This window comes from Ursus americanus, chromosome 10 (assembly GCF_024610735.1).
Source record: "Ursus americanus isolate L20-20 chromosome 10, mUrsAme1.1.p, whole genome shotgun sequence".
In the NCBI taxonomy this organism is placed as follows: Eukaryota; Metazoa; Chordata; class Mammalia; order Carnivora; family Ursidae; genus Ursus; species Ursus americanus.
In genome coordinates, this window is record NC_142136.1 from 325,891 (window position 1) to 352,500 (window position 26,610).

The 26,610-nt window shown below is 60.0% G+C and overlaps 2 protein-coding genes across 2 annotated transcripts in view; both read left to right on the forward strand.

Annotated features, from left to right (window-relative positions):
- RASA3 (RAS p21 protein activator 3) overlaps positions 1 to 19,094 on the forward strand; it is a 107,335-nt gene extending 88,241 nt beyond the window's left edge. The window contains exons 15-24 of the mRNA XM_045772893.2: positions 323 to 429; positions 1,189 to 1,266; positions 3,041 to 3,118; positions 4,092 to 4,165; positions 4,938 to 5,044; positions 5,586 to 5,668; positions 11,218 to 11,426; positions 12,681 to 12,784; positions 16,947 to 17,130; positions 17,639 to 19,094. Coding sequence (XP_045628849.1) covers positions 323 to 429; positions 1,189 to 1,266; positions 3,041 to 3,118; positions 4,092 to 4,165; positions 4,938 to 5,044; positions 5,586 to 5,668; positions 11,218 to 11,426; positions 12,681 to 12,784; positions 16,947 to 17,130; positions 17,639 to 17,714 — 1,100 coding nt within the window. The 3' untranslated portion in view covers positions 17,715 to 19,094. The remainder of the gene's footprint in view (positions 1 to 322; positions 430 to 1,188; positions 1,267 to 3,040; positions 3,119 to 4,091; positions 4,166 to 4,937; positions 5,045 to 5,585; positions 5,669 to 11,217; positions 11,427 to 12,680; positions 12,785 to 16,946; positions 17,131 to 17,638) is intronic.
- Positions 19,095 to 21,902: 2,808 nt separating this feature from the next.
- Positions 21,903 to 26,610, forward strand: part of C10H13orf46 (chromosome 10 C13orf46 homolog) — an 11,012-nt gene continuing 6,304 nt past the window's right edge. The window contains 3 exon segments of the mRNA XM_045772970.2: positions 21,903 to 22,089; positions 25,420 to 25,471; positions 25,934 to 26,180. Coding sequence (XP_045628926.2) covers positions 21,903 to 22,089; positions 25,420 to 25,471; positions 25,934 to 26,180 — 486 coding nt within the window.

The window sequence follows — 26,610 nt, forward strand, 5'->3', positions numbered from 1 at the left end:
CCACGGGGGCCCCTCTCAGCTTGTCTGGCAGTGGACAGGACCTCCTGCTTTCAGAGCACATGGGCTCCTTCCAGCACCGAAGAGCACCTGGTGTCTGGGAGGGGCCGTTCACGAGTGCACCCAGCCCTCAGACGCTCTTTGGGTTAGTCTCCCAGCCCAGCTGGCGAGCCAGGTCCTGTCTGTTACAGCCCCCCTCCCAGAAGGGGCTGAACTGTCGGTGGTGGCGAAGGGGAGCGCGAGCAGGGGCGGCGCACTGAGGGCAGGCCCCCGGCTCCCCGCTCTCACCGGAAGGCCGTTGACCGGCTCTCTGTCCTGGCCACAGATGACCTGGACGTGAGGTACACGGCTGTGAGCAGCTTCATTTTCCTAAGGTTTTTCGCTCCTGCCATCCTGTCCCCCAACCTCTTCCAGCTCACGCCTCACCACACAGTAAGTGACCCCATGAACTGGAAGACCCCCTTCCCGGGCCTGCAGGCGCGTGCGCGGCGACCTTGCTGGAGGAGGGAGGGAGGCCGGGCGGTGAAACCCTTTACCCACAAGGAGGGTTAGCACCTTTGCTGTGTCTGTTAAACACAGGTGGGCGCTGTGACCAGGATTTCCCACTCCCCACCTTAGGAAAAATGGAACCCTTAAGATCTTGTGTACATTCAGCCACATATTCAATCAACAAATGCTTACTGAGCCCCTCGGGGCCAGGCTCTGAGGGACGCACCAGCAGAGACTGAGCTTGGCAGGAAGTCCAGGGATTCAAGGGGCCCATTCCCATCTTCCTGGTTTTAGATTAAACCTCCAGGCCGTGTGAAGGGCAAGCAGGACACCCGGGTAGGGCTGCTGGGGGACTCAGAACTGGGCAGGGAAGCTGCTCATTTGAAGATGCCCCTCGTGCGTGTCGGGCCGGGGGCTTGTTTGCAGCTACTCTCCTCACCCTGCCCTGCGGGCCCCCTGGTGCCCTGGGGAAGCCCTGGGGTCCAGGCCCGAGAGCGTGCGTGTTGAGCAGCTCCCAGAGCTCGCGCAACAGAGGAGCCTAGAGGGACGTCTCCCCATCCCACGTTCACCTGCAGGCAGCACACCGGTGCTGGGTTGGTTTTTAGGTGATGTCACCCGTTTGTCGGCCGTGTAATTCTGGGTTCAGTCACAACATTTCCATAAAACTGAAACAAAACTTGCATTTTTCTTCCCATCTGATAGGACCCACAGACGTCTAGGACGCTGACACTTATCTCCAAGACTATTCAGACTCTTGGCAGCTTGTCCAAGTCAAAGTCTGTAAGTCATTTATTTTAATCATCTCTTTTTAACACACAAGAGAGTGTGGGTTCAACACAGTGATAAGGATGAGGAACAATAAAACCCACATGGCAACCCCACCTACCTCTTAGTAGAGAGAATGTTCTAGCAGCTTGCAAGCTCCTCTTTGCCTGCTGAGCTATGAAACTTTGCTTTGTGAGACTGTTTGGTTTGGGGGCAAATTCTCCTCAGAGACTGAGTTTGTCTTTGTGAATCCCGTACTCAACACAGGTTCACTGTGGGGTGATGATTTACGGTAATACCTCACAAGCCGGTAGCATGCAGGAGAATGTCCCTTAATAAGCAGTAAAGAAATAGCATCCCCCCAACCAGCGGGAGACTCATCCCACTGTGTTCCAGGCAAGGGGAGCGGGGAGGAGTAAAGTCCAAATCCTGCGTCTTCCCTGGAGAGAAGGGTTAGTGATGCCATGGGCCCCCGCCAAAAGTAAAAGTCCCCGTTGCTAGAGCAACTGTCGCTAGGGAGCGCCGAGGTCTTGACAGGCAAGAGGGTGACCTGGGGCACCGTGGAGTTGTCCCGCCCCCCCCCCCCCCCCAGGCCCAGCAGTCGCCCGGCCAGACCAGAGCCTCTCCTGTGTTTGGGCCGACACGTGCCCAGCAGGGCAGGGCCCTCGGCCAGAGGGCTCCTCAGCAACATGGGGGGCGTGCGTGCTCCCCTCACGGCTCGCTGTGTTGCAGTCAAGCATCGGCATTTTACAACCTCATCTGTGTCATAAATGAGTGGGTTTGAAATCCCGTCAGACCGACCTTTGGCAGGGGGCAATCACAGTAGCATGGGGTGCGTTACCAGCTCCTAAAGGGTCCGCTCACGCGTCCACTCCCATGGGGGGTTCAGAGACCGCGGGGGCCCAGATGTGAGCATCTGAGGACGTCCATGCCTGAGGCAGACTTCCTGCCTGGGATGGACCGTGTGTTCCTCCAGGGGCAGCCTGCGGCACGCTGCGTCCTTCCCAGGCCCCGAGGGTCTGCCCCAGGCCCCACGGCCCCTAGGACGCGGGTCATGACACACAGGTTTGAGGACATTGGGCACTACGTGTAGCGGTGGTGACGTGGGGACAGCTGGGCACGTTCCCTGGGATGGAAGGCCACGGCTGGCTGCACAGGGTTGGGGCCGATCTGGCGGAGTGAGGCCTCCCCTTCCGCCTGGACCTGCAGAAGCCCCCAGCCCAGCCCTGCCCATTCCGTTCTCTGTGGGTCCAGTTGCTGGCGACAGGCAGCCCCCGTGGGGGAAACGCTTGGCTGTCTGTGGATCGCAGTGAAGTAAAGGCTATGTGGCAGCCGGCAGCAAGCTGGTCGCTCTTCTGTCCACCGACGCCGGTTTCTGTCGGCTGCAGGCTCGGATGAGCGAGTCCGGGCTGGATGCGAGGTCTGCACAAACCCCCTCATCCCACGTCCAGAAACAGTCCAGTGGCCTAAGCCTGAAGACGGTGCTCGCTTGAGGCAGGCCATCAGGAGGGTCGTTCTGAACCCTCCGTGCATTCCTGAGCTGTGCTCTGACGTCCACACCCCGGGGGCCCCTCGCCAGCCCCCCAGGTCACAGAAGCAGCGCCTCATCAGGGTGCCTGGAACCCAGCGCCTGGGCGGACCCCAGGGGCAGCAGTTACACCTGGCATCTCCGTCTTGCTCAGTGACCGTCACTGAGGCTGGTCACGATGCGTGCAGTCTTGTAGATGGTTCATCTGGGGCCGTGAGCCGGGAGACCTGTACTCTCGTTAAAGGGCCTGTTTCATTTTAGGCCAGCTTCAAGGAATCCTACATGGCTGCATTTTATGAATTCTTCAATGAGCAGAAATACGCTGATGCAGTAAAAAACGTGAGTATGTACATCAATAAAATCGTCAGACGGCCCCCGTGTCCCGTGCTGTTCCGAAGAAACCACTGTTGTTTTAGAAAATTGAGTTAAAATTCACAGAACGTAGAACTGATCGTTAACCGTCGTAAACAGTTCAGAGCGTCATTCCCTTCGCAGCCCGTGACCACCGTCCACGGTCCCGGGATCTCTGCACCCCGGCGCGCTGTGAGCCCCTTCCACCCCCTCCTGTTCAGAACTGACACAACGGAGCTCTTCTCCCGAAGTGGTGGCATGCTGTCCCTCTGTAGAGTACTGCCTGTTTATTCTGCAGATCTCTTGCCTTGTCCTTGGTGGCCATCTACTCCTGGGGCCCCCACAAACGCCCGAGTCACAGAGCGGGGCAGCCCAGACCCGGAGTCAGGGACACGGGACATGGAGAGGATCTTTTCTGGATCCTTAAGCTTTATTTTTTTCTCTTGTGTTTAGAAACAGTTGCACATACTTACCTCTCAGAAATCGTAAAACCAGGACCCAGAAGGGGAGGAAGGGAGAGGAGCTGGGGGCACACGTCGGTTGATGGAGGGAATCCAGACAGGTCGTGGAAGTCGAGTTAGGAGGGCGGGTGTCCTGGGAGGAGAGCCGTGCTGCTTCTCACTCCAGGAGAGAGGCACTCTTGGGTCACCTGTTGACATGCAAGTGGGCCTCCAGGTGTCACCGGAACCCTACTAGCCAGGAGAAGCAGCAGCCGAGGGTGTAGGGAGACCTTCCGGGGGTGGGGGGGGCTGGGGGGAGGCTGGGGTCCGGGCTGGAAGCTTCCCGGCTGCAGTAGAGACACGCTCAGGACCCCCTGGCTCTCACAGAAGGACCCACACTCCCCAGGTTCCTCTCTCCTCTGGCGTCACAAAGAGACACAGCATTCTGCTGTTTCTGCGTGAGAAAGAACAATCGAGTGTGCCATTTCCCCCTTAACCGTCTGCTGTCTTTCCCACTTTAGTTTTTAGATCTGATCTCATCTTCCGGGAGAAGAGACCCCAAGAGCATAGAGCAGCCTATCCTGCTTAAGGAAGGGTAAGGCCTGAGTCTGCTTCTCGGCCAGTGGGAGAGATGCAGGGGTGTGCTCCTGGCCGTCCCTGCCATGGACTGGGACGTCTCTGCCCACAGGCTGCTGGCCTCCCAACTCACAGGCAGCCAGACCCTTTAGGGGCTGTCCAGGCCTGGGACAAGCATGGCCTTCGTCCATGTCTCAGATCCAACAAGACTGCACACAGGGCATGTCTGAGACATGGTGGTGTTGTCTTTCCTTGCCCTGTGCCTCTGGCCTGCGGGTTGTGTGAGTGGAGAAACACCTGTCCGTGGGAGAGAGGGGAAGGGGAGGCTGAACTACCCCTTGGTTGGCTCGCTCATGCCTGAGTTCAAGACCTTCCTTCCTTCTGTCAGTGCCCCACCCCTGAAACGTCTCCTGCTCCAGTCCCTCTTTGTTTTCTGGAGCACACCTGCAACGGCTCCGCGGGCCTGCCCCCATTCTTACGGGCGTCTCCTGTTGGTATTCCCAGGGTGGGAGATGGGGAGGGGGTGGCTGCTTTGTCGGAGGTCTGATGAACCCAGTGTCGTTGCCAACTTGTGACTTAAAGTTAACCCCAGCACAGGGGCTAAACTTTTCAAAAGTAGAGACCTTTGCCTTTTGGTTTTTAACCCTATCACTTGGAAATGAAATAAGATGTTGAAAACGTGTGGGCCATATTGGGCAGGACAGATGGGACTTTGGGCTGTGGTGTGGGGAAGGTGCTGGATACGCCCCGAGCCCCGACATTCACCCACGAACATATCCTGTTCACAACAGGTTCATGATTAAGAGGGCACAAGGACGGAAACGTTTTGGGATGAAGAATTTTAAGAAAAGATGGTTCCGCCTGACCAACCATGAGTTTACCTACCAGAAAAGCAAAGGTAACAAGGAAAATTGGCTTTTTACTTGATTCACACACTTTATTCTGAGGGGCCAGAGCCTTGATTGGGGCCCTGATGGGGTCACCGCCTGCTTTTCTGGAGTGAAGCGAAGAGCGTAGAGTAAGCGTCCCGTGGAGCGAGCAGTTTCTTACCACAGGAGCGTGTGGGAGACATCCTTCGGCCAGCCTGGGTGGGGTGGGGAGCAGGTGGGCCTGTGCCCCTGGGCTCCAGGCATGGGAGTCGGGGTCCTGTGTTGGCCGTGTCCTCCCAGATCTGATATGGCTTAGATCTCGGTGATGTCGTGCAGGGAGGTAAACTGTGGGGACAGGGCCCTCGAGACGGCATGGGGCTGGAGGCGTCAGGGTCACCGGGAGCCAGTACCAGGTCCTGCTGGGAGCGCGGCGTGAGGCCTGGCTGTTCCCCGGCGTGAGGCCTGGCTGTTCCCCGGCATCCCCTGCCAGTGGCCTGTGTGTGGCTCACCCATCCCCCGCTCAGGCAGGGAGCCTCTTGCCCGCCCCTCACAGACCCCTCCCTGCGGCAGGAGACCAGCCTCTGTGCAGCATTCCCATCGAGAACATTCTGGCCGTGGAGGGACTGGAGGAGGAGTCCTTCAAGATGAAGAACGTGAGTGTTTCGGGGGCTTCTCCTTCTTCTGCTCTCGGGCCGCCAGCAGCGCCCCGCCACCCCGGCTCCTCTACCGAGCCCGTCACCTGGGTGCTCGCGAGCCGGCTGGAGGCGGAGAATCTGCCAGAAGGTGCGTTCTGGCAGCTCCAGGGACCGGGGGCCCAGCTCTGGGGGCCCTGTGGGGTTTCTCTGAAACTTGATTTTGGTCTGGTTGTGAACGTGCAGGGAAGTTGCAAGCACAGGACAGGACCCCCGTGCTCCCTCGCCCAGAGTTGCGGGCTGTCTGCCTGTGTCCCATTTGCTGAACGTGTTCCTTCATTCGACCTCTTCGTCTCTCTCCACGCACGTGCTTTTCTGAACCACATAAATACTTGAGTGTGTTCCCTGAAAACAAGGACGTTCTGGTACGGAGCCCGGACGGCGGCCGAAGGCGGGACCCCCAGCGCTGGTGCGGCTTTGCTGCTGATAACCGTCCGTGCTGAGACCCCGCCGGCTGTGCTGACAGCGGTCTTTGCAGCTGTTGTGTGTCCCCGGCCGAGCGCCACACGGTACCTTCTCTGCCGCGTTCCTCATCTGGAACGTTCCTCGGCCTTTCCCTGTGTTTGCAGCCTTGGTGTTTTTGAAGCACACAGGCCAGATTTTGTGGGCGTCCCTCAATTCGGGTGGGAGGTTCAGGTGCCCATTTTGCCAGGAATCCCATGGAGGTGAGTGCGTCCCCCAAGCGCGTCTTGTCAGGACGGCTCACGGTGACCGTGGGAGACACGCTGAGCTGTGTCCACCTCGGGCTCCTCCGTAGGCTCTCGTCCGTCCCCAGTGGCTCTCTGCCTCCCTCGTCCCTTCACTACTTTCTCTTGGCTTTCTGCCATGGAGAGCTCCGCCCCACGGAGGTTCTTCACTTGTCTGTCAGGGCCGCGTTTATTCAGGGCTGGGGCCTCTCGCTGCCCAGTGTGGCCACGGGACGTGGCGGAGTTTCTGACTGCATCATCACTCCGGCCACCGGCACAGCCCGTGGGCACGCTCGCAGCCGAGCACGGGCGGGGTTTCCGAGGGAGCCGCCGGTGTCGTCATCAGCTGTGATTTTTAGAGGAGGCTGTGGAGGGACAGACTTCCTGTGTGTTCCCACAGAAGGTCCTGCGGGAGGGCCTGCACGTCAGGTCTGCTTACCGCCTGATGAACACAGACCTCGTGGGGACCATCCGTGTGGCCAGGAAGGTTTTCTTGTCACCACACGCCTTGAAGCTCAGTAGGGGAGGAAGTGCCCCTGCCCACTGCCGTGGCCGCCGTGGCTGCTGGGTCAACTCTTGTCACCTCCTGTGCGGTCTCCAGGCTCTGGGGGAGCGTGCGCTCACACTGGCCACCTGGAGGCCTTGTTCTCGGGAGGCTCGGGGTCTGTGTAGGAAGGGTCCCTGCAGCCTCGCTGGCCTGGGTGGCGTCCAGCGTCCCTGGGGACACCGTCCCTGCTGAGCTCAGGTGGTGAGGTGCCTGAGGGTACCGACGGCCCCCCGTACCCCCACAGCCCTCAGCATGGACCCTATGTCTGCATTCTGCTGTCTCATTCTTTTCTCCATCTGGTCCCATTTCTGGTTCTCTGTTCCTAATTTTCTAAATTCTTGTTTCTTTAGATATATTTTATCTAAGTCATTTGCAGTCTCTTTTAGAGCAAGGTGAGAGGTAAATAACAAATAATTATTCAAACGTAAAAGGCTACAAATCATTCCCCCTCTTCAGCTTTACAGAAACCCTGACCTAGCGGGTTTGACAGGCAGCGTGGCCTCTGCCCTGTCAGCTTCCCTAGGGAGAGAGTGCTGCTTCTCTCTTGATCCAGACCCAGTCTCAGCCAGCAGCCCTGGCTTGGGGCATTTCTCTGCAGCTCTTCCTCCTGTCCACACTTCTGGCTGAGGGCTGGTGTGGACAGAAAGACGGCCCATTGGCCAGTTCTCCCCGATGATGCTGATGGCGGGACTGCCCCTCCTGTGGGAGTACCCCCCGACCTCGGCACGCGGGGGGCGCGCCGTCCAGCCTCCGTGCCCTCGCCTGCAGATGACAGCCGTACTCTGGAGTCCGGGGTCGATGCCAGCAAACTGTGTGAAGCACACTGCCCGGGCCTCTGCCAGTGTTGATTCACTGCCCTCACAACGTGTCAATGTGGTATCGCATTCTTCAGGGGAGGTCCCGCAGCGGTCCTAACCAAGGGTGGTAACTTGGAACCCTTTGCTTAAAAAGTCCCGACTCCTTAAGATGAGAGAGAGATGTTCTCAAGGTGTTGACGATTTTAAAGTTTGTTCTCTTTAAGATTCAGAAAGTGGCTGTCCGCGGAAAGAGCTGGCTTAGCTGGCGCTGTCCGTGCGCTCAGCAGGGACACCTTCCAGACCCTGGAGTCCTTGTTCTCTGAGGTCACGGGCAGCTGTTTGAGCACCAGCTCTGGGGTTGGCACCGTGTCCTGGGATAGCTTCCTCCCCGTAAACATCCTGAGGGGGAGTTACAACTCCGGCCCAGTCCCCAGAGGAACAGAGAGGCTCACAGAGGTGGAAGGAGCTTGCAGGAGCCCACGCCACTCGTGTGGGGGTGGGAACTCAGACCCGACCTTCTATCCTGACAGCCTGCATGCGTGGTCCATCCCCAGTGGCCCCAGCCCTCCTTTCCCTGTGTCCCGGTCACTTGCTTCACTGTTCGTGTCTTCCTGAGCGTTCTCAGCCGCCCCTGCCCGCCAGCAGCATGGGCTTCAGGGAAATTGGATGTTGTGGCAGCTCTGCATTGCTTGAGAACCTCTTCAGACGCCAGGAGCCATCCACAGTAACCGTTGGCCCTGAGAAGATGCACACCGTCTCACCCCGCAGGCTCTCCTACAGACGCTGCGTTCAGGGTTTATAGGAAGGTCCCCAAGTCAGGGTCTGCCTCCCAGGAGCTGACAAGGGCTCTGACCTGTCTTCGTCTGCCGTGTCTGCCTGTCTTGCTCATTGGCATAGCTCAATACACCTAGTATTCAGTAGGTGCCTGAGGCCACACTGGGTGTGTGGGGGACACAGTGGGTCTGTTTCAGCTGTGATGGGGCTGATGTTGGCCCGGGGTTGCTGAGGAGGAGGACTGATGAGCTCACGTCTCTGTCTGGGTCTGAGATGGACTCCACAGCCCTCGTGGGTGGCGCTGGCTGGGAGGGTGGGGAAGGCCGTCCCATGGTGGGACGGCCCAGCCCACAGACAGCAGTTCCCACTCACCCTGCACTGTCCTTTCACCCGGACCCTTGGAGGTGGTTCTTGGGCAAGCAGGTGGCCCCGAGGCAGATGGTGGTGTTTTCCCTGGGCCCGAGGGGCGTTAAGGCCATTGCACCTGCTCCAGGAGGAATGCCCGTCTCCTCTGTGTCGGCACCCAGTAGCGTGGGGTCCGTTCCCAGGCCCATGATGCAGCCTCTGCAGGAGCGTGCCTGGGAGCACCGTGTCCTCAGCCCGTGGCACTCCCAGACGTTCAGCAGGGCGCAGGTGTGGAAAACACCCTACAAACGGCATTTTCATTCCATCTGGCCCTTCATTTAGGGTTAGAATCACCTGATCTTAGCATATCAGCCAGTTTTCTCTTGCTGCCTTCTGTCAGAGCCAGTTACGTTTGGGGCTAAGTCCATTTGGGAGAGAGCCCGCGTCGCGCCGAGTCCTGTTAGAGGGGCCAGTTTGTGAGGACAGTCAAGACAAAACTCTGTCTAGGGGTTCACTCCATTGGGGATCGCAGTCATACGCAGGTTCGCGCAGTCTGAGGCCCGTGCAACAGTGCATGTGTGCAAGTTGGGCCGGGGCTCGGGTCTCTGTGAGGAAGGCCCAGCTATTTGCTCAGGAACTCGGACATACAGCTTCTCTCCCCAGATCCACAACTCCTGTTCCCCCTCTCCATGCACACCCTCTCCCCTTGGAAAAGCCCACCACCATCTTTGACATTCTGATTCCTGGCCCTCTTACAAGTCCCGCCTGAGAGCCCTCCAGGGCCCAGGCCTGCCCACCTCCCCCACTTACCCCACCTTCTGTGTACAGCCTGGCTTGCTCCTGGGAGCACCCGGCCCTCCCCGCTGCCCCGGGACCCCCGCGCCTCCCGTCCCCACTGCCCCGGGACCTCTGCACCAACTGGTCCTTCTGCCCAAGACTCTCCATTTTTTGCTTCTCCCACTCAGCTTCATTATCTCTTAGTCATCTTTCTGACGTCAGCTGGGTCATTTGTTTAGAAAGTTCTTGCCTGACTTCTCCTCCAAGGTACGCAGCCCTTACGCTTTGTGGTTGTCCTTATCCTCCTTGCTGGCTGGAAGTTCATGACGATGGAAACTCTGTTTGGGCCACACTGTGTCCCCAGAACCCAGGGCAGTGCCTGGTGGTTGAATGCATAACAAGAAAGGCGGTGGAGGCTCTGAGAAGCCTGAGAGGAAGTCACCCTGACCTAGAAGGAGGAGGGGCAGCCTCCTGGTCAGGTGGGGCGGGTGGAGTTTTTCAGATGGACACAGCAGCACATACGAAGGTCCTGAGGTAGGTGTGGAGTGAGGACAGGAACATGGGCAGGCTAGGCTCTGATGCACCTTGCACAGAAGCCTGCCCCAGCTTAGGAAAAACAGGCGACCCAGAGAAATCAGCTGTATTTCTGTCATGGGCGCAGTGAACCGCAGGAGGGAGACAAACAGTGCCACTCCTTTATTTTCAAATGGAGCCCCTGGAGACCCGAGGAAGCAGAGTGCCTTGGCCAGGCTGACCAGGGGTGACCGGCTGAGTCACTTCAGTCTCCTGAGCCCCAGGGGAAGGCTGTGGCTTGTGGCTCTGTCAGATTCAAGGACAGCTGAAAGCCCTTTGTGCGTGCCGCAGCCCCCGGGGTCTGTCCGGTCCCCCCCTCCACCCCGTCTGCAGCCCCCGGGGCCTGTCCGGTTCCCCCCCCATCCCTTCTGCAGCCCCCGGGGCCTTTCTGGTTCCCCCCCATCCCGTCTGCAGCCTCCGGGCCTGTCCAGTCCCGCCCCCACCCCATCTGCAGCCCCCGGGGTCCCCCCCCACCCCGTCTGCAGCCCCCGGGGCCTTTCTGGTTCCCCCCCCATCCCGTCTGCAGCCCCCGGGGCCTTTCTGGTTCCCCCCCAACCCCATCTGCAGCCCCCGGGGTCCCCCTCCCACCCCGTCTGCAGCCCCCGGGGCCTTTCCGGTCCCCCCCACCCCGTCTGCAGCCCCCGGGGCCTGTCCGGTCCCCCCCTCCACCCTGTCTGCAGCCCCTGGGCCTGTCCGGTCCCCCCCTCCACCCCGTCTGCAGCCCCTGGGCCTGTCCGGTCCCCCCCCACCCCGTCTGCAGCCCCCGGGGCCTGTCCGGTCCCCCCCCACCCCGTCTGCAGCCCCGGGCCTGTCCGGTCCCCCCCCCACCCCGTCTGCAGCCCCAGGCCTGTCCGGTCCCCCCCACCCCGTCTGCAGCCCCTGGGCCTGTCCGGTCCCCCCCCAACCCCGTCTGCAGCCCCGGGCCTGTCCGCATCCATACAGATGGACCTCGAGCCCCAGTCTCGCTGTCTTGCTGTGAAGCCTCTCTGAGCCTGTTCACTGTCTCCTCAGATGTTCCAGGTCATCCAGCCCGAGCGAGCGCTGTACATCCAGGCCAACAACTGTGTGGAGGCCAAGGCCTGGATCGACGTCCTCACCAAGGTCAGCCAGTGCAACAAGAAGCGCCTCACTGTCTACCACCCGTCTGCCTACCTGAACGGCCACTGGCTATGCTGCAGGGCCTCCTCGGACACGGCCCCGGGCTGCTCCCCCTGCACCGGGTATGCCTGTGCCTCTCCAGCCCCCAGGACCCTTCCAGCCCATGCAGGCAGAGAGCGGGTCCCACAGGACCAGCCAAGAGGACAGAAATCACACCCCAGCCAGCAGGAAGCGAGAGCAGAGTGTATTGAATATTTGTATATGGAGGGGAGAAGGAGAGAGGGGGAGAGAGAGGGGGAGAAGGGGAGAAGCTGGAAATGGAGCAAAGAAAAAAAACGAAACAATGGGCCTTTTTTTTCATGGGGTCCCTTCAGTTTCCCTGTCTCACATCCACCCCATGTGGCCAAGCACAGTTGTCCGGCTTGTGCACTGTACCAGGAAGTTTGGCCAAGGGGTTGCATTGGGGCTTGGCAAGCTGCATGTGCACAGCCGAGTCTCCCAGACTGTTCTCTCGATTGTTAAGGAGCCTTCGTGCAAGAGAGCCCGGGGCTCATCCTCGTGGGTCCTCCTGTCTCTGCCAGGGGTCCTAGTGGTCCTTGGGGGTGGGTGGCAGTGAAGGAAGGTGCTCCATGCAGAGGGAAGACTCCAGGGGCAGGGTGCTGTCGTGTTTCTTCTAGAAGAGCCTGGAAGCAGTCCACCATCTTGCTCACACCCCCTTTGGTTTCTGCAGCTATCGTCTGCACACCATCTCCCTTACCTCCCTGCCCCACCGTGAGCTGGGCTTCCTGAGGGTCACAAGAGGCTCCTCTCTGCCCCTTTTGGAAGGAGGCCTGGGTGCCCTCAGGGTGCCCCATGTGACCTGTGAGAACTGTGACGACCGCTGTCCGGTGTGGCTGTGGGTGGGAGGAATACCCCCAAAGCTCACAGAGGTGGGTCCGGCCCAGGAGAGGCTGAGCACCGGGTCTAGGGGCTGGGACCCTGCTACAGCCATGGGCAGGGGCTGGAGCCAACGCAGGCTGGGGGAGGAGCAGGGACCTGGCCGTCCCCCCCGGGGCAGCAGACCGACCCTTCAGGGCACACGGCCCCTGTGCCTCGGGAGGGGGGCTCCTCCTAGTCCAGATCATTTCTTGTCCTGGCAAAACAAGCATGGCTCGTTTGCCTGCTGTCTCAGCAGGTCTGTAGGCCTCCGGTCCTCCGAGCCTGTGGACGGGCACTTCTTGTGCTCGCGAGCTAGTCCACAGACCACACATGAGCGCCACAGCCCCGTCGGGGATAAGTTCACTTCTCAGGATCACCCCGTTATCTAATGATCTTTAAAAAGAGGAGATGATTGACACCATCGTTCTTTCTGCTCTGATCTCGCTGTGTTCGGGCAGCGGCCTCCCAGCAAACATCCAGCTGGACATCGATGGGGACCGAGAGACCGAGCGCATCTACTCCCTCTTTAACTCGTACATGAGCAAACTGGAGAAAATGCAAGGTGAGCTCGGCACGGCCTGGCGTGTCGTCGCAGGAGGGGGCAGGTGGCTCTGGAGACACCTGGCTGGGCTCCCAGGGACACCCAGAGCTTTCTGCAGGGATGACCGGCCCTGGGAGCCCCTGTGGTCTGCGTGCGTGTTCTCATTTGTGGGCTGAAGGGGGAAGCGCTCTCTGCAGGTTAGGCAGGTGCGAGGATCTGCTTTAATAACCGATTCTGTAGGTAACTTTGAGATGGGATTTAGTTGCAGCCTGTGAGCTGCCAAGTTCTCGAGAAGGTCCTACGTTTAATACCCTCCCAGACCCCAGACTGAGGGTTCATCCTCTGTGTCTTCCAGACGGATGCATGCGTGTGTGTGTGTGGGACACGTGTGGGTGTGTGGACACCCGTGGGAGCGTTCACGTGGCGGTATGTGTGTGCGCGTGCCCAGAAGCTGCAGACGCGATATCTGTGCAGCCGACCGTCCTCGGCGTTAGTTGCCTTTTATGTTCTGCAGACGTCAGGTGACGTGGAGATGATTGTCCGGGGTTTACAGCTCAGGAGAGGCGAGCGTAACAAGAGCCCACTGGGAGGCACATGAGGGCCTGTAAGTCCCACTCTGAATGTGAAGTAAAGCTGCGTGGAAACTTTCCCTTTTCCTGGTCTAACCCAGCAGTGTCAGCGGTGGGCCTCGGCCTGGAACGTACTTTGGTCCTACTCTGGTGAGCATGCTGTGGTGAGCTCTCCGTCTGTGAGCTCAGCCACGCGTGGCCTCTGGTCCCCTCGTGCAGCCTCGGGTGACTCCTCGAGCGTCTGTCAGGCCCCAGGCACGTGCACGGTCACACATGGATGCACGCACATGCAAGACAACCGTGTTTACACGCTTGAACAGACGCTCCGTGAGGACCTGCACACACGGTGCACACCCACACCCACCCCGGTGGGACCTCCCCCAGCAAGCGTGCCACACACAGCCCTTGGCTCCAAGGTTCTAGGCGGCCATGCAGCAGTGGCCCTGGGGCTATACCAGGCCTCAAGGTAGCAGTCCCTTCCCCGCACACTGAGAGGAGTGACCAGAACAGAGGAAGGTCAAGGAGTCTTAGGTTGAAGCCACCATGTGAGATCCAGGTTCATGAAGGAGGCTAACCCTTGCATGATCAACCTCCTTCCAGCGACCTCTCTCCACACATTGTCTCCCTCTTGCTTCCAACCTGGGGTCACCTCAGCATCGCACCATTGCCGGCCCCCATGCCTCTGCCCTAATGCCACCCTCTGCCCCCTTCGTCTGGCTAATACCTGTTTGTCTTGTAAGTCTCCTCCTCTGGGGAGCTTTTTCTAACCCTGTGTATGTCTCTGTCATTGCCATGATTGGCATCTCTGATCTGTTTCCCCTCAGTATACTTGACCCTTTGAGAGCAGAAAGAGGTCCTATTTACCCCAGGGCCTGACATGAAAGAAGAACTGAATACCTGTTTTCTGGATGAATGGATGGACAGGCAGTGGATGACAGATGGGTGGATGATGGATGATGGATCGATAGATGGTGGGTGGATGTTGTATAGACGATGGATGATGGGTGATGGGTGGGTGGGTGATGGATGGATGATGGGTGAATCAAGGATGGATGGTGATGGTGTATGCATGGTTGGATGGACGGATGATGGGTGGATTATGGGTTTAATGGATGGATGATGGATGGGTAGGTAATGGATAATGGTTGGATGGATGGATGGATGGATGGATGGATGGATGGATGGATGGTTGGATGGATGGATGGATGGATGGATGGATGGATGGAGGATGCGTGGATGAAAGAGCCTCCCTCCCAGTGTAGGAGTCATCTGGACAAGTGTTCATAGTGTCATCATGATTGGAGATCTTGAGATCTTACGGTGCACCTGGCTTGGGCACTGTAGCCCTGAATCACTTCTCAGACTATCTTCGGGCCTCTGCCTGGAGTCTCAGTGCTTCTTTGAGGCAGAGAGTTTGTCGGCGGCGATCTAATCATCTTGAGACACTCCCTTCATATTAGTCCGAATATTCTCTTGAGCACTGGGACCATGGGGCTTATTTCTACCTGACACAGGCAGTCCTTTCCCCTTGGGCATGGCAGCCTTTTGGCCTCGGAGGAGGCAGTGGTACAGTTGCCTGTGCAAGAGGAGAGATTTGGTCTCCTCCCCCCATCATGTGGCGTGGACTCCGCTGGCCACCCTCCCTTGGGCTCACCCTGGTTCTTTATTGCTCCCCCTGAAATCTGCCGACAGTGGAACCCAGTCCCTCAGGCAGGGAAGGGTTAGTGCGGGGCTTGGCGGGGGCTTGAGCCACGGGGCTGAGATTAATGCAGATGCACTTTTCAAGTGGCAGCAGGGTCCCCGCTCTGTGGTGTGTCCTGGGTTAGCAACTTGCTTCCTCTGCAAAGTAGGCACGAGTGCCCGTTTATCAGGGTGCTGGGAAGGTTGGGGCTCACAGGGCATCGAGCCGTGTCTCCCACACAACCAGCCACCCACAGTCTGGCCCCAGGTCACTCCCAGCACTCGCCCACTCAGGCCGCGCTTCTTGGTGCCCTGCATGGGATCCATCCACGATTCCCAGGCCTCGATCCAGACATAGCTTTGGCGTCTGCTGTGAGACCACTGGGCAAGCCCTGATGTCCTCTTCCATGAAATGGCCTAACCGCCTGGATTAATCCGGGATCCAATCACACGGCCCCCATAAGGCAGTTGGGGGGCCGAGCAGGGCCTGGCCCTGGCTGCAATATGCTTATCCGAGCCACCTCCACTGCCCTCCTCGCTCCGCTCAGGGCCTGCAGTCCTCTGAAGCCGCAGACCCTTGTGTGATGAAGACGTCCGCCTTCTCCCCCAGCACCACACTGGCAGTGAGAGTCTGTTTGTTTCTGCCATTCGCAATGATCACAGACACGTGCTTGTTCAGGGGCGATCCCTCTTCACCTGTCCACGCTGGCTGTCTTTATAACAGCACAGCTCACGGGCACTGCCAGGCCCCCGGGCAGGAGCCTCTCAGGGACACCGGTGCCCCCACTTCCCAGAAGGGCTCGCTGAGGCTGGGACATAAGTAACCTGCTCCAGGCCCAGTAGTTCCCACAAGTGGCGGCCTTGGGGAGGGAGTCCAGGCGGTCCGGCACCGGGGACCATAACCCTGCGTTTTATGTGAAAAGAGAAAGGCTGAACTCCAGTCAGCGCGCTGCCCACCGGGTCTCCCCGCCTTTCCCTCCTCTGCTCGTTCGGCCCTCGTGTTGACGTTGCTTACCCTTCTCCTGTCAGATCCTCTTGTTCTTTGAAACTTTCAATCTTCCCAGTTTTCCTTTGTACAGACTTGTGATTTTTCAGTAAGAATTAAGAGAGTTCTCCTGGGTTGGAAATAAAGACAGTGAAGTGGACCCCAGAGCTGCTGTGATCATGAAGCAACAGTGCCGATGGGTGAGGAGCCCTAGATGCTGGCTCACCCGGGCAGGTGCTGTCCAGGTGGCATGTCTTCTCGCCCGGGCAGGTGCTGTCCAGGTGGCATGTCTTCTCACCCGGTCTCTCTGTGGCCCTGGAATGGAGGGCCCAGCTCAGGTGTTTGGGGAACAGGTCGCGGGGGCCCAGGCTCAGCTCAGGTGTTTGGGCGCTCCTCTTGGATGCCTGGAGGCCACAGCGTGCTCTTCAACTAGAGTGAGGTGGTCCAACGAGAAAGTCACGTGTCTGGCAGGTGGGGGTGACAGAGGTCCTAGGACGCTGCCCGTGCAGACTAGCTAAGAGGTGACACCCATGAGGACGGCTTCTGTTGCACCTTGTGCCCCATGTTCGAGCCACAGGGTGTGCACGTAAATGCTAGGTGAGTGACGCCCTGGCCCCTCTTTCTAAGATGGGGCTTTCCTTGAGGTCGTTTCCCCAGGGCGAGCCTGGGTGACCCCAGAGGCCCTCGAGTCCCCCCAGCCCAGTGTCCAGGAACAAACATGTGCCGGTTGTGGTCTGGTGAGCAGTGGGGTGTGGACAGACGCAGGTTGCCCAGGAGACAGGCTGGTCAGACGGGGCGGTGGACCCTGGCTTCTCCGGGGCTCAGCATGGCCCGGCTCTTGGGACCGGCTTCTGCTTTTTTGTGCGCTTGCGTGGGAACGGTCGCCCTGCCCTGGGCAGGCTGCCCGTGGAGTTCCTGCCCTGACCTCCAGCCCCTCCCAACGCCGCAGAGGCCTGTGGCAGCAGGTCTGTGTACGACGGACCGGAGCAGGAGGAGTACTCGACATTCATCATCGACGACCCCCAGGAGACCTACAAGACACTAAAGCAGGTCATCGCTGGGGTCGCGGCCCTGGAACAGGAGCACGCCCAGTACAAAAGGGACAAGTTCAAGAAGACCAAGTACGGGAGCCAGTGAGTATGGCATCGGGATGGCAGGGGAGCTCTTGGCAAAGGTGGAAGGGAAGGGACTGCAAGGAGCTTTTTGGGGCAGAGCATAGCCGTAACGCCCCTAAGGCCGCCTGCATGCACCCATGAGGACTGGGGCAGCCTCCCCGTACTCCCCAGGGTCTGCTGGACAGTGTCCCGGGGGCAGCCCTTCCCTAACCTCCTGCCTCCACACCCTCCTAGACCTTCCAGACCCTCCTGCCTCCCAGTCCCTCCTGTCTCCAGATCCGTTGCTTCCAAAATCAGGCTTTAATGGGCCAGAAATCCCACCCCTGTGCCTGTTTCTAGGCCACAGGTACACTTCCGTAGGTGATTCCGGCTAAGTCTTTTTTTCTTTGCTTGTCTGTATTTTTCACAATGATTACGATGACCACGTATCACATTTAAAGAGAGGAAAAAAGAGTGTGGAAACGTGCTCATGGGCACTGGCGACCGGAGCGCTGCCTCACTTTCCCCTCCCCCACCTCCTTTGCAGGGAGCACCCCATTGGCGACAAGAGCTTCCAGAGTTACATCAGGCAGCAGTCCGAGACCTCCACCCATTCCATCTGAAGCAGGATGTTCTGTCCCAGGACGGTGCCCTGTGCTGCTCGGGAAAGCCGCAGTCTTCGGGAAGGAGGGAACAGAGACAGGACAGTAGAGCAAGGGATCCACGCTTCTGCAGCTCCCCTCTGAGCAGCGCTGGGCTCGCCTCCGAGACGCTCCAGGGGCCGTGGCGGGGTTGCTGGTGCGCTGACCTCACACAGGTGGCAGGCGACCTAGCTGGCCTCTCTGGAAGGAGGCGCCAGGGACGTCGTGCCCCCTGCAGACTTAGCGCTTGTGTGTCCTGTGCACTTTCGCCTTGGCTGGGCTCTGTGTGCCCGTGCCCGTGGAGCCCTCCGGCCCTCTCCTTTCACACACACTGCTTCAGCAAAACCAGGACGCTGTGCGCGTTGTCTCCTGCGAGGCTGCCTGCTGGCGGCCGTGGGCTCCGGCCCTCCGGTTCCGGCCGTTGACGTTGGCGGTAATCCTGGCTGAAGGTCCGTGTGTGGCTTCATTGTGCGGTCCTGCACGAAGACCCCAATGCGAGGATGCTCCTGGTGTTTGGGGGGACGGGGTCCTTCTGCAGAGAGTACTTGGGGGGGTTCCAGTCTGCTCTCCCAGACGTCGGTGTCCCTCTCCCGTGGGCTGCGGGCGCTGCCGGAGCCGGCGACGGGCCATGCTGAGCGTCCACCCCAGCCCCCTTCAAGCAAAAGTGGCTGGTTTGCTGTTAGTGGAACTTAAAGTAGAATCCACAGCAGCCAACCTTTCTGGAAGTTTGGGGAAGGTTCCAAAAATAGAAACATGCATTATTTCCAAGCTGTTTTTCTTAGTGTTTTTAAAGAACCGTTTCTAGTGTGCTCTTTGATACCAAGTACCTCAGTACATCTAGACCTGTACTCCTCACAGGGGAGGGTGCCCAGCAGGGCCACAAAGGGAGTGAGCTGCTTCTCCCAGAAGCCGGTGGAAGGCCCTCCAGACACCAAGGGACGCGGACTCCTGAGCCTTGCAGACCCCCAGCCCCCAGGAGCAGCGCTTTGCTGGGTCTCTGTGAAGCCCCCAGAAGATGCCAGGCAGTGGTGGGTGCTTTTCTGTTGGGGCGGGGGGTCCTGACGTGGGGCAGTGAGCCTTCGAGCTTGGAGAGCACTGTTCAAACACACAGACCTTCTGCCATCTCTGCTTTTATTTGCAAATACTGTCCTTCAGACTCTGAACAATGGCAGATAGTAACGTTACTTGTCACGAAAGCGGTGGAGGAAAATCTTGCAAAAAATAAACTTTGGGACACACAGCTATTAGGCTGCACTGAACTGCAATTTTTAACATGGATTTGTAACTTAATGTTTCTGTTTATAAGATGCTAATGATTTGCAATGTATTTTACTGGCCAATTAAAACAGACGTTTTATTCTTTCTGAGGACTGGTTTGATACTGGTGCACGTGGGAGATGGGGTGCGTGGCAGAGTGGGGCGTGTGGGAGGCTGGGTGACAGATCTGTGGCGGCGAGGTTCAGCTGTGGGCCTTTGGAGCAAGCCGGAAACCAGTGCGCTGGGATGGAAAGACGAGGGGTCGGGTGCTCTGAGTCCGTCCGAGTGTGTCCTGCTGGGCACCTGCATTGAGGATGGAGACCGGCGTCAGTCCAGGAAGGGTAGGACAGGCTCCAGCACGTGCTGCCATCTCCGAGAGTCTGTGGGCTCGAGCTCCAGGACCAGACACGGGCAGGCATCCGAGGGGGAGCAGCAGGAGAGGCTTGGGGAGGGCCCTGTCCCACCTGGACTGGTGGAGGGAGGGGGCTGCATGCACGGTGGGGGGCCTGGGGGAGACCGCCCCCAGATCAAGGGCACGTCGTGTCCCTATTCCTTCTTTCCATGTGGTTTTCATTCCGTTGCTGTTTTAATTCCAGCCTAACTCAGCTGTTAGGAAAGAACCAAGTGGTCTGGCTCTGGGGCACCAGGTCGGACTTGGGGGGTTGGGGGTCAGCCCCTCCCTGGGGGCATGGACTTGGGGAGGGGAGTGCCATCGCTGCTTCCCTCCGGCCCCTCCAGGCAGTGGGATGGCACCAGGCTGGGTGGGGGGCTGCCAGGACAGAGGCCCATGAGGGGCCCATGAGGCCGCCAGGACAGAGGCCACCAACACCGGTCAGCCAGGACATGAGCGTCCACAGCAGGGCCCCTGGGCGGCTCCGAGGAGGGACCCAGGGAAGTTCTGCCCCCGTGGGAGGACAGAAAGGAGAGCACCTCAGGGAACGTGGAACCAGAAGCCCCTCTCCCAGGACCCCTCTGACAGGTCACAGTGGCTTATAGGGCCCTCAGTCTGTGTCCACCTCTTCCTCCAGACAGACTAAGCGTCCCACCATCCTGGCCTCGGTCCTGTGGCCTCTCCCAGACTCTGCCCTCGGGGACCTGGCACCACGTCAGCAGCTGCGCCAGCCCCTGGGCTGGGTGACCGGAGCCCTCCTGTGAGCGGGGATGCTGTGAAGTGTTTCGGAAGGGCTAGAAGTGCACGTGGAATCAGGGAGGCCCCTTTGCTTCGCTCTGAGTATTTATTCTGCTCAGGGAAAACACCTACTACGATTTATTTATTTGACAGAGCAAGACAGCACAAGCAGGGGGAATCAGCAAAGGCAGAGGGAGAGGCAGGCTCCCCACCAAGCATGGAGCCTGATGCAGGGCTCCATCCCAGGACCCCGGGATCATGACCTGAGCCGCAGGCAGACGCTTAACCATCTGAGCCACCCAGGCGCCCCGGCTGGTGTCCTTCTAAGACCAGGATGCAGCCAACAGACACAGGAAAAGGTGCTCCACATCACTCACTATCAGGAAAATACACGTCAAAACCATGATGAGACCACCTCACACCAGTCAGAACGGCTAAAATCAGCAAGACATGAAACAACAGGTGTTGGCGAGGATGTGGAGACAAGGGGACCCTCTTCCACTGTTGGTGGGAATGCAAGCTGGTGCAGCCACTCTGGAAAACAGTAGGGAGGGTCCTCAAAAAGCTGGAAATAGAGCTACCCTATGACCCAGCCATTGCACTACTGGTATTGACCCCACAGGTACCAAACAGTAATTTACAGGACGCGTGCCCCGCATGCCCCGCGTGTACTGCAGCGCTATCTCTACGGGAGCAGCCCGAGTCCCACCGACAGAGGAACCATAAAGGGGACGTGATGGCCACAGACAACGGACTAGTGCTCAGCCGTCAGAAAGACGGGATTGCGTCACTTGCGAGAACACGCTTGGACCTCGCGCGAACTGTGCCAAGTGAACGAAATCAGACTGATGAGGACAAGTGACCGTGTGATTCCACGGATACGTGGAGCCAAACGACGGCGGCAAGCCCAACGAATAAAGAAAAGGAATCAGAGCCCTAAATGCAGAGAACAAAGTGGGCGGGCGAAGGGCAGGGCTGCAGGGGAGCGGGAGGTCCAGCCTCTGGGTGAAACGGAGCTGCCAGGGAGGGCGCGGCCTGGTGACCGAGGCGGCTGCGCGGGGGGGGGGGGGGGGGGGTGAGCCCAGCATCACGCACAGACGAGCTGCGACGCCGTGTGGCCCTCCGGCAGCCGACGGACTGCTGTGTCAGCTACACTCAAAGGGAAGAGGAACAGAAGAAACAGAAGGTTGGGACAGGGACACGCAGAGGGACGACCGCGCGAGGACACGGGGAGGCACGCGCTGGCGGAGCCGCGTCTCGGCCCTTCCGCCTCCCGACTGCGAGGGACCAGCGTCGGAGCTGCACGGGGCGCCTCGTTAGGGCCGCGCCGGCCAGCTGTCGCACAGCTCACGCCTGCCCGTCCACCCGGACACGGCACGGAGTCCCCTCCCCTTGGGCCTCCCCGCCACGATGAGCGCCCCTGGCACCACCACTGCCGCTGCCTTTGCCTGAGTTTGGTCCGCGCTGACGTCGTCCTTAAAAGGAAAAGAAAGGTGCGCGACTGTGAGGAACCCTCCAAAGGCTTGAGGCCGACCCCACACCGGAAGTCTGGGGGGAGGGCTGGCGAAGGCCTCAGAAGGAGGGCAATGGCGGGAAGGGCTGCGCTGGGCTGACTTCTGACCTCTGACTGTGCGGTGATGTCACAGGGGCCACTTGGCAACAGGGGCCCCCGGCCACACTGGGCTGCTCATCGGACAGAGGCTGGAAGACATGCTGTCCATCTGAGGGTGCCCTTGGGAGCTCGCGTCCCTCTGCTTTTCCAAAGCCTGACAGAGGGGAGGAGGATGGAGAAGGACACGGCCGCCCACAGGAGGCACCGGCCGGGCCCTGGGGCCCCTCCCTCGGGGGTAGCCCTCGGACACCTCAGGGCAGCCAGCGAGATGGCCGAGCTCCAGAGGAACAGGAGCGTGGGCGGCCTGCATCAGAAGGGGGACCCTCCGAGCTGCATCAAGAAGCCGTCCAAGGAGCTGGGTAGGCCCCAGCAGCGTCCCTCCCTCCAGCCCGGCCCCATTGCCCCTGCTGAGAATCCTGAAGGCCCGGCAGCGCATGCTAGACCCAGGGTCTGCCGGTGGCCAGACTGGGGGCTGGGACCCACTGAGCGGGCCACGGGAAGCTGTGCTGAGGTCGGGAGTGGGGCGAGGCGGGCTGTGCATCCAGAGGGCCGCGGCCACGTGGAACGTCTCTGGTCGGTCCCGCTCAGGGAACGTGCCAGGCAGGGCCAGCAGTGAGCCCGTGGGGGTCGTGGACACAGGCTACGGGCCAGCTAACTTACACGCGGCTCTGCTTGCCGCCCAGGCTTCCCTGAGCGTGCTGCCGTGGGGGCGGGGGCGGAACACCTAGTCCTCCTGTGGGCTGCGCCTTGAGGCTCACCCCCCGGGCTCCCCAGCTGGTAGGCGTCTCAGGGTCCCCTCCCCGGAGGGCCGGACCCCGAGTTGGCTGAGTGATGAAGGTGACTGGTTCAGTCATTTGCCGGGCCCTCCGCGGTTCTGGTTCTCCTGGGAAGGTCACCCATCGAGCGGCCCTTTACGAGGGTGTCGGGACGCCATGGAAATGAAACACAGTAAGCGGGAAATGGGGTTTGCTGTTTGAGCCCGAGGGCCGAGTTTTTGCTCTCTTAGTGTGAACATCCGAAGACGTGCTGTCTCAGGAGGAGGAGGCAGAGGAGGTGCTGACCGGCTGGCAGCAAGGTGGCCACTGCGAGGCTCTCACCACCTCGGTCCAGGGAGACCTCTGAGCAGGACGAGCCCTCTGCAGGCTCGCTGAAGAAGACCCAAGTTTCCCAAAGAAGAAATCAACCTAAGTCTACACAGGCAATATTGCCAACTGACATGGGGCTGTCTGATACACCCCCGTGGGACCAGCCACAAGAGAGGACGGTCTCGGCCCCCACCATTTCTGAGTACCCCCACCAGCACCGCTGGATCTCCCCAAGCAGGACGAACGGCAGAGAGACGTCCCCGTGGCGCCCTGCCCTTCCTCGCATGACCAGCAGCCCGAACAGGATGCAGCAGAGGGGCTCGGCCTCCCTGGAGCCCGCAGGGCAGAAAGCAGCAGGCTCACCAGCTGTGCATGGGGCAGGCCGCTCCAGGCCCCACTGTCCACATGGTAAAATAGGACCAGAAGAGGGGGCCCTGCTGGGAGCCCCACACGGGCCTCTGCACACCTGCCTGGAACAGGGGCAGGCAGGACACAGAAGCCAGGCCAGTGAACCCAATGGATGGGACGAGGGGGCGGCCAGAGGGCACCTGCAGCCTTGCTGTCCAAGTGGGCCTCAGCACAGGCCTGGTGTCGGAGGGAACAGCAGGAACCCATCAGCCGTGTGCCAGAACCTTGGGTGGCCACACACTGAGCCTACCCCCAACCCTGGCCGCCTGCACAGGACCCCCCGTGGGACATGCCCAGGCTCACGCAGCTGTCTGTGTCCACAGTACCCGCCCCGGACTCCAGCACTCAGGCCCGACTTGCCACCCCTCCTGCGTGAGGGCAACCTGGACTGGCACCCAGCTCTCCGTCCCTTGCTCATGCATGCTCAAGGAGGGGGATCCAGAGAGGAATGGGGGGCTTCCTCCGAGGGCAGGGGGCCCTGCTGAAGCCTTCAGCCGTGTCCCCAAGGTGCAAGGCGGTGTTGTCAGGCCTCCAAGCTCCCCCATCACAGAATCGAGGCCCGTCCTGAAGAGGGTCTTGGTAACGGTCGCACCCCCTCCCCAGCCAGCTCCACACTGCCGTTTACACGATTTCTGATACTTGACTAGCTGTCCAGAGGATGTGGCCATGGCCTGACCCCAAGCCTGCACCTGCAGGCCCGCCACCACCCGCTGGGCCCCCAGGGGCTATCTCACCGCCAAAGAGTAATCTGTAAGCAGTTTGAAGATACTCACATCTCGGCTGAGGAAGCGAGGCCGCAAAGGGAAGCCTCTGGAGAGCCCGCTGGTCTGTCCTCCGACCTCACTCAGCTCAGAAGCAGCACACGTCTGCCTCTAGCCCTCTGCCTGCCTGCCGGACACGCATCGGCTGAGCCCTCCTCACCCGCTGCCCCCATATGCTCAGAGCCCTGATACGCGCAAGAGCTGCCTTAGGAAAAGGGAAGGGGCGAGACCGGCAGACGTTTAAGTATTACTATCCTTCCTTTATGACAGAAGATGCACTGGGGGTTCTAACTTGGAGAAAAAAAGTCACGTCTCTCTTTGTACGGATTCCTTCCTTCTTGCTACATATTATAGAAGAAGCAGGTTCAGGACCAGCCCGGGTCTCGTACAACACGCACACACACGCACACACGTGCCCACGGGCAAGGGCCTGCTGAAGATTTTCCAGAAGAGATCAATTGTAAAATCCCTGCTCGAAAACCGCTGCTTCTGAACCAGGTCCTGTTCTCTGAGGTAGAGACTGGGCTGCGCGCCTCCCTGAGGGATGTCTTGAGAGACACCAAGTCCCGGAATATTCTCTGGTGACCCGAGGGCTGCACCCTGCACCCCGCACCCAACTTCCTCAGACCCCTGCCCGTGGCCTTTAGGGCTTCGTCTCTGGGGTGGCCAGCATCTGCCTCGGCGTCCCCGAGCCTGTGTGTGTGCGGCCGACGAGAGAAGGATGGAGGACCCCTAGTTCTTACCCACAGGGAACGCGGATGAGTCAGAAGTGTCCCAACGACACGGCCAAGGCCACGTGCACTGAGCACCCGGGAGGCGGGCTGAGATGAATCTCCCGCCAAGGCAGGTTGCCTGACACGGGGCAGGGGCTCCCCCGAGACCAGGCCCAGGGCAGGGATGGTGTGGGAGAGCTCGAGGACCAGCCACGCTGTTGGTCTCTGCAGAGAAGTGTGCAGGCTGCCTCCCAGAGCCCGGCCATCACCTCCCTGGTCCACAGGTGCCCCCAGCCCTGAGACCTGTGAGCCTTCGGGATGCTGGAAGGGAATCCTCTCTGCTGTACCCTCTCTGCTCAGAGGCCTCACCGGGCCTCCCGTCAAAGGGTGATCAAAGGCTTTGTCATTTCCCCCCCAGCTGCCCTGTGTTTGCCTCTTGGGCCCTGGGTGTGTCGGGCTGGAGGATGGGGACCAAGCTGCCGGCAGGGAGGGAAGCAGCTACAGGGAACCAGCCACCACTACCGCTCTGGGCTCAGATGCGGCCCATGGAAATGGGACCGTCCTCTCAGACTCAACACCTGCAGGAAGGCCTGTCCGTCCCTGTAGGGCCAGGCTGTGGGCCCATCTCTCCCTGAGGGGCTGGGCTGTGGTCCTCTCAGGCCTCATAGGGCCAGGCCGGGGCCCAGGGAGGCTGACGACAAATGCTGCTCCTTCGTCCCCAGAGTCCGAGGACCAGGGAAAGGACCTACGAAGTGACACTGAAGATGTCAGCTGGTAAGTGGTCTTTGTCCAGCAGAGGTGGTTTCCAGAGACATGGGGATGACATGGGCCACCCTCCCCCCGCTCCTGCTTCCCCGGGCAGCCCCTGCAGCTGGCCATGGCCCGAGTCTTGGCGCTGGCTCCTGTCTTGGCAAACGTTCACACCCGACTCTCCAGACTGCTGGGCGTGCCAGAGGTCTCATCTGTTGGGGAAGGTCTGGGTGTGCAGCACCCTTGGCGGACAGGGCCCTGGCACCACCAGCATCACCATAGCACCATCCCCGAGCAGCACTGCCTCGTCCTCCACGCCACCCATCCTGCCACCCCCAAGCAGGAGGAAGGGCCTCCACACCCTGTCCCACCCCGCTCCATGGGGGCGCGTCGCAGAACTCTCCCCACACCGAGGGGAGAAAGGGCCAGCCCAAAGCCTCATCTCCCTGACAACAGCCCAATCCATTGCCCCCACTCCTCCTACAGTCAGGCAGACCCAGAGGAAGATAAGCAGGAAAAGAACCAGGACGCCCTCGGAAAGTTGGACCCGGACAGTGGAAAGACAGAGCCACAGGTAAAGAGGAGCCGCCCAGAGGCCAGCGGCAAGAGAGGGAGGGCTGGCCGGGCACACACGTCTGCCGTCCTCGGGTCCTACTGCTATTTACCTGTTTGGTGTTTTCCCTAGGAGCAGGACCCAGAGTCCATCAAGCTGGATGACCCTCCAGGAAAAGAGGCAAGAGCCTTTGACTTGCATAGCAGGGAGGCCTGTCAGGCACGTCCTGTGGGACCGCAAGCAGGCCGTGGACACATGGTCCCGGGGCCCTCTTGGCAGGGCCACGCTGTAGGCTGGACAACCCAAGAGCCTTTGGGTCAGGCTCTTTGCTCCTGACTGACACTGGGCATCCTAACCCCAAGCTTCCCAAACACTGCAGTTGCCAAAAGCATGTAGGACCTGACAGGAGGTGGCCCAGAGAAATGCCCCCTGCCCCATGCCCTGGTGCACTGGCCAGAGACCCATCAGAGCTGTGGTAGGAATTCCCACCGGGCACTTTCTGAGAGAAGGAGGCTGTCATTTTCTTCCTAATCCAGGTGGGAGGGAATGGAGAAGGAGCTGGACTTATTTACCAGGCCCTACAACAGATAGTCCCTGGTGGGATCCAGGG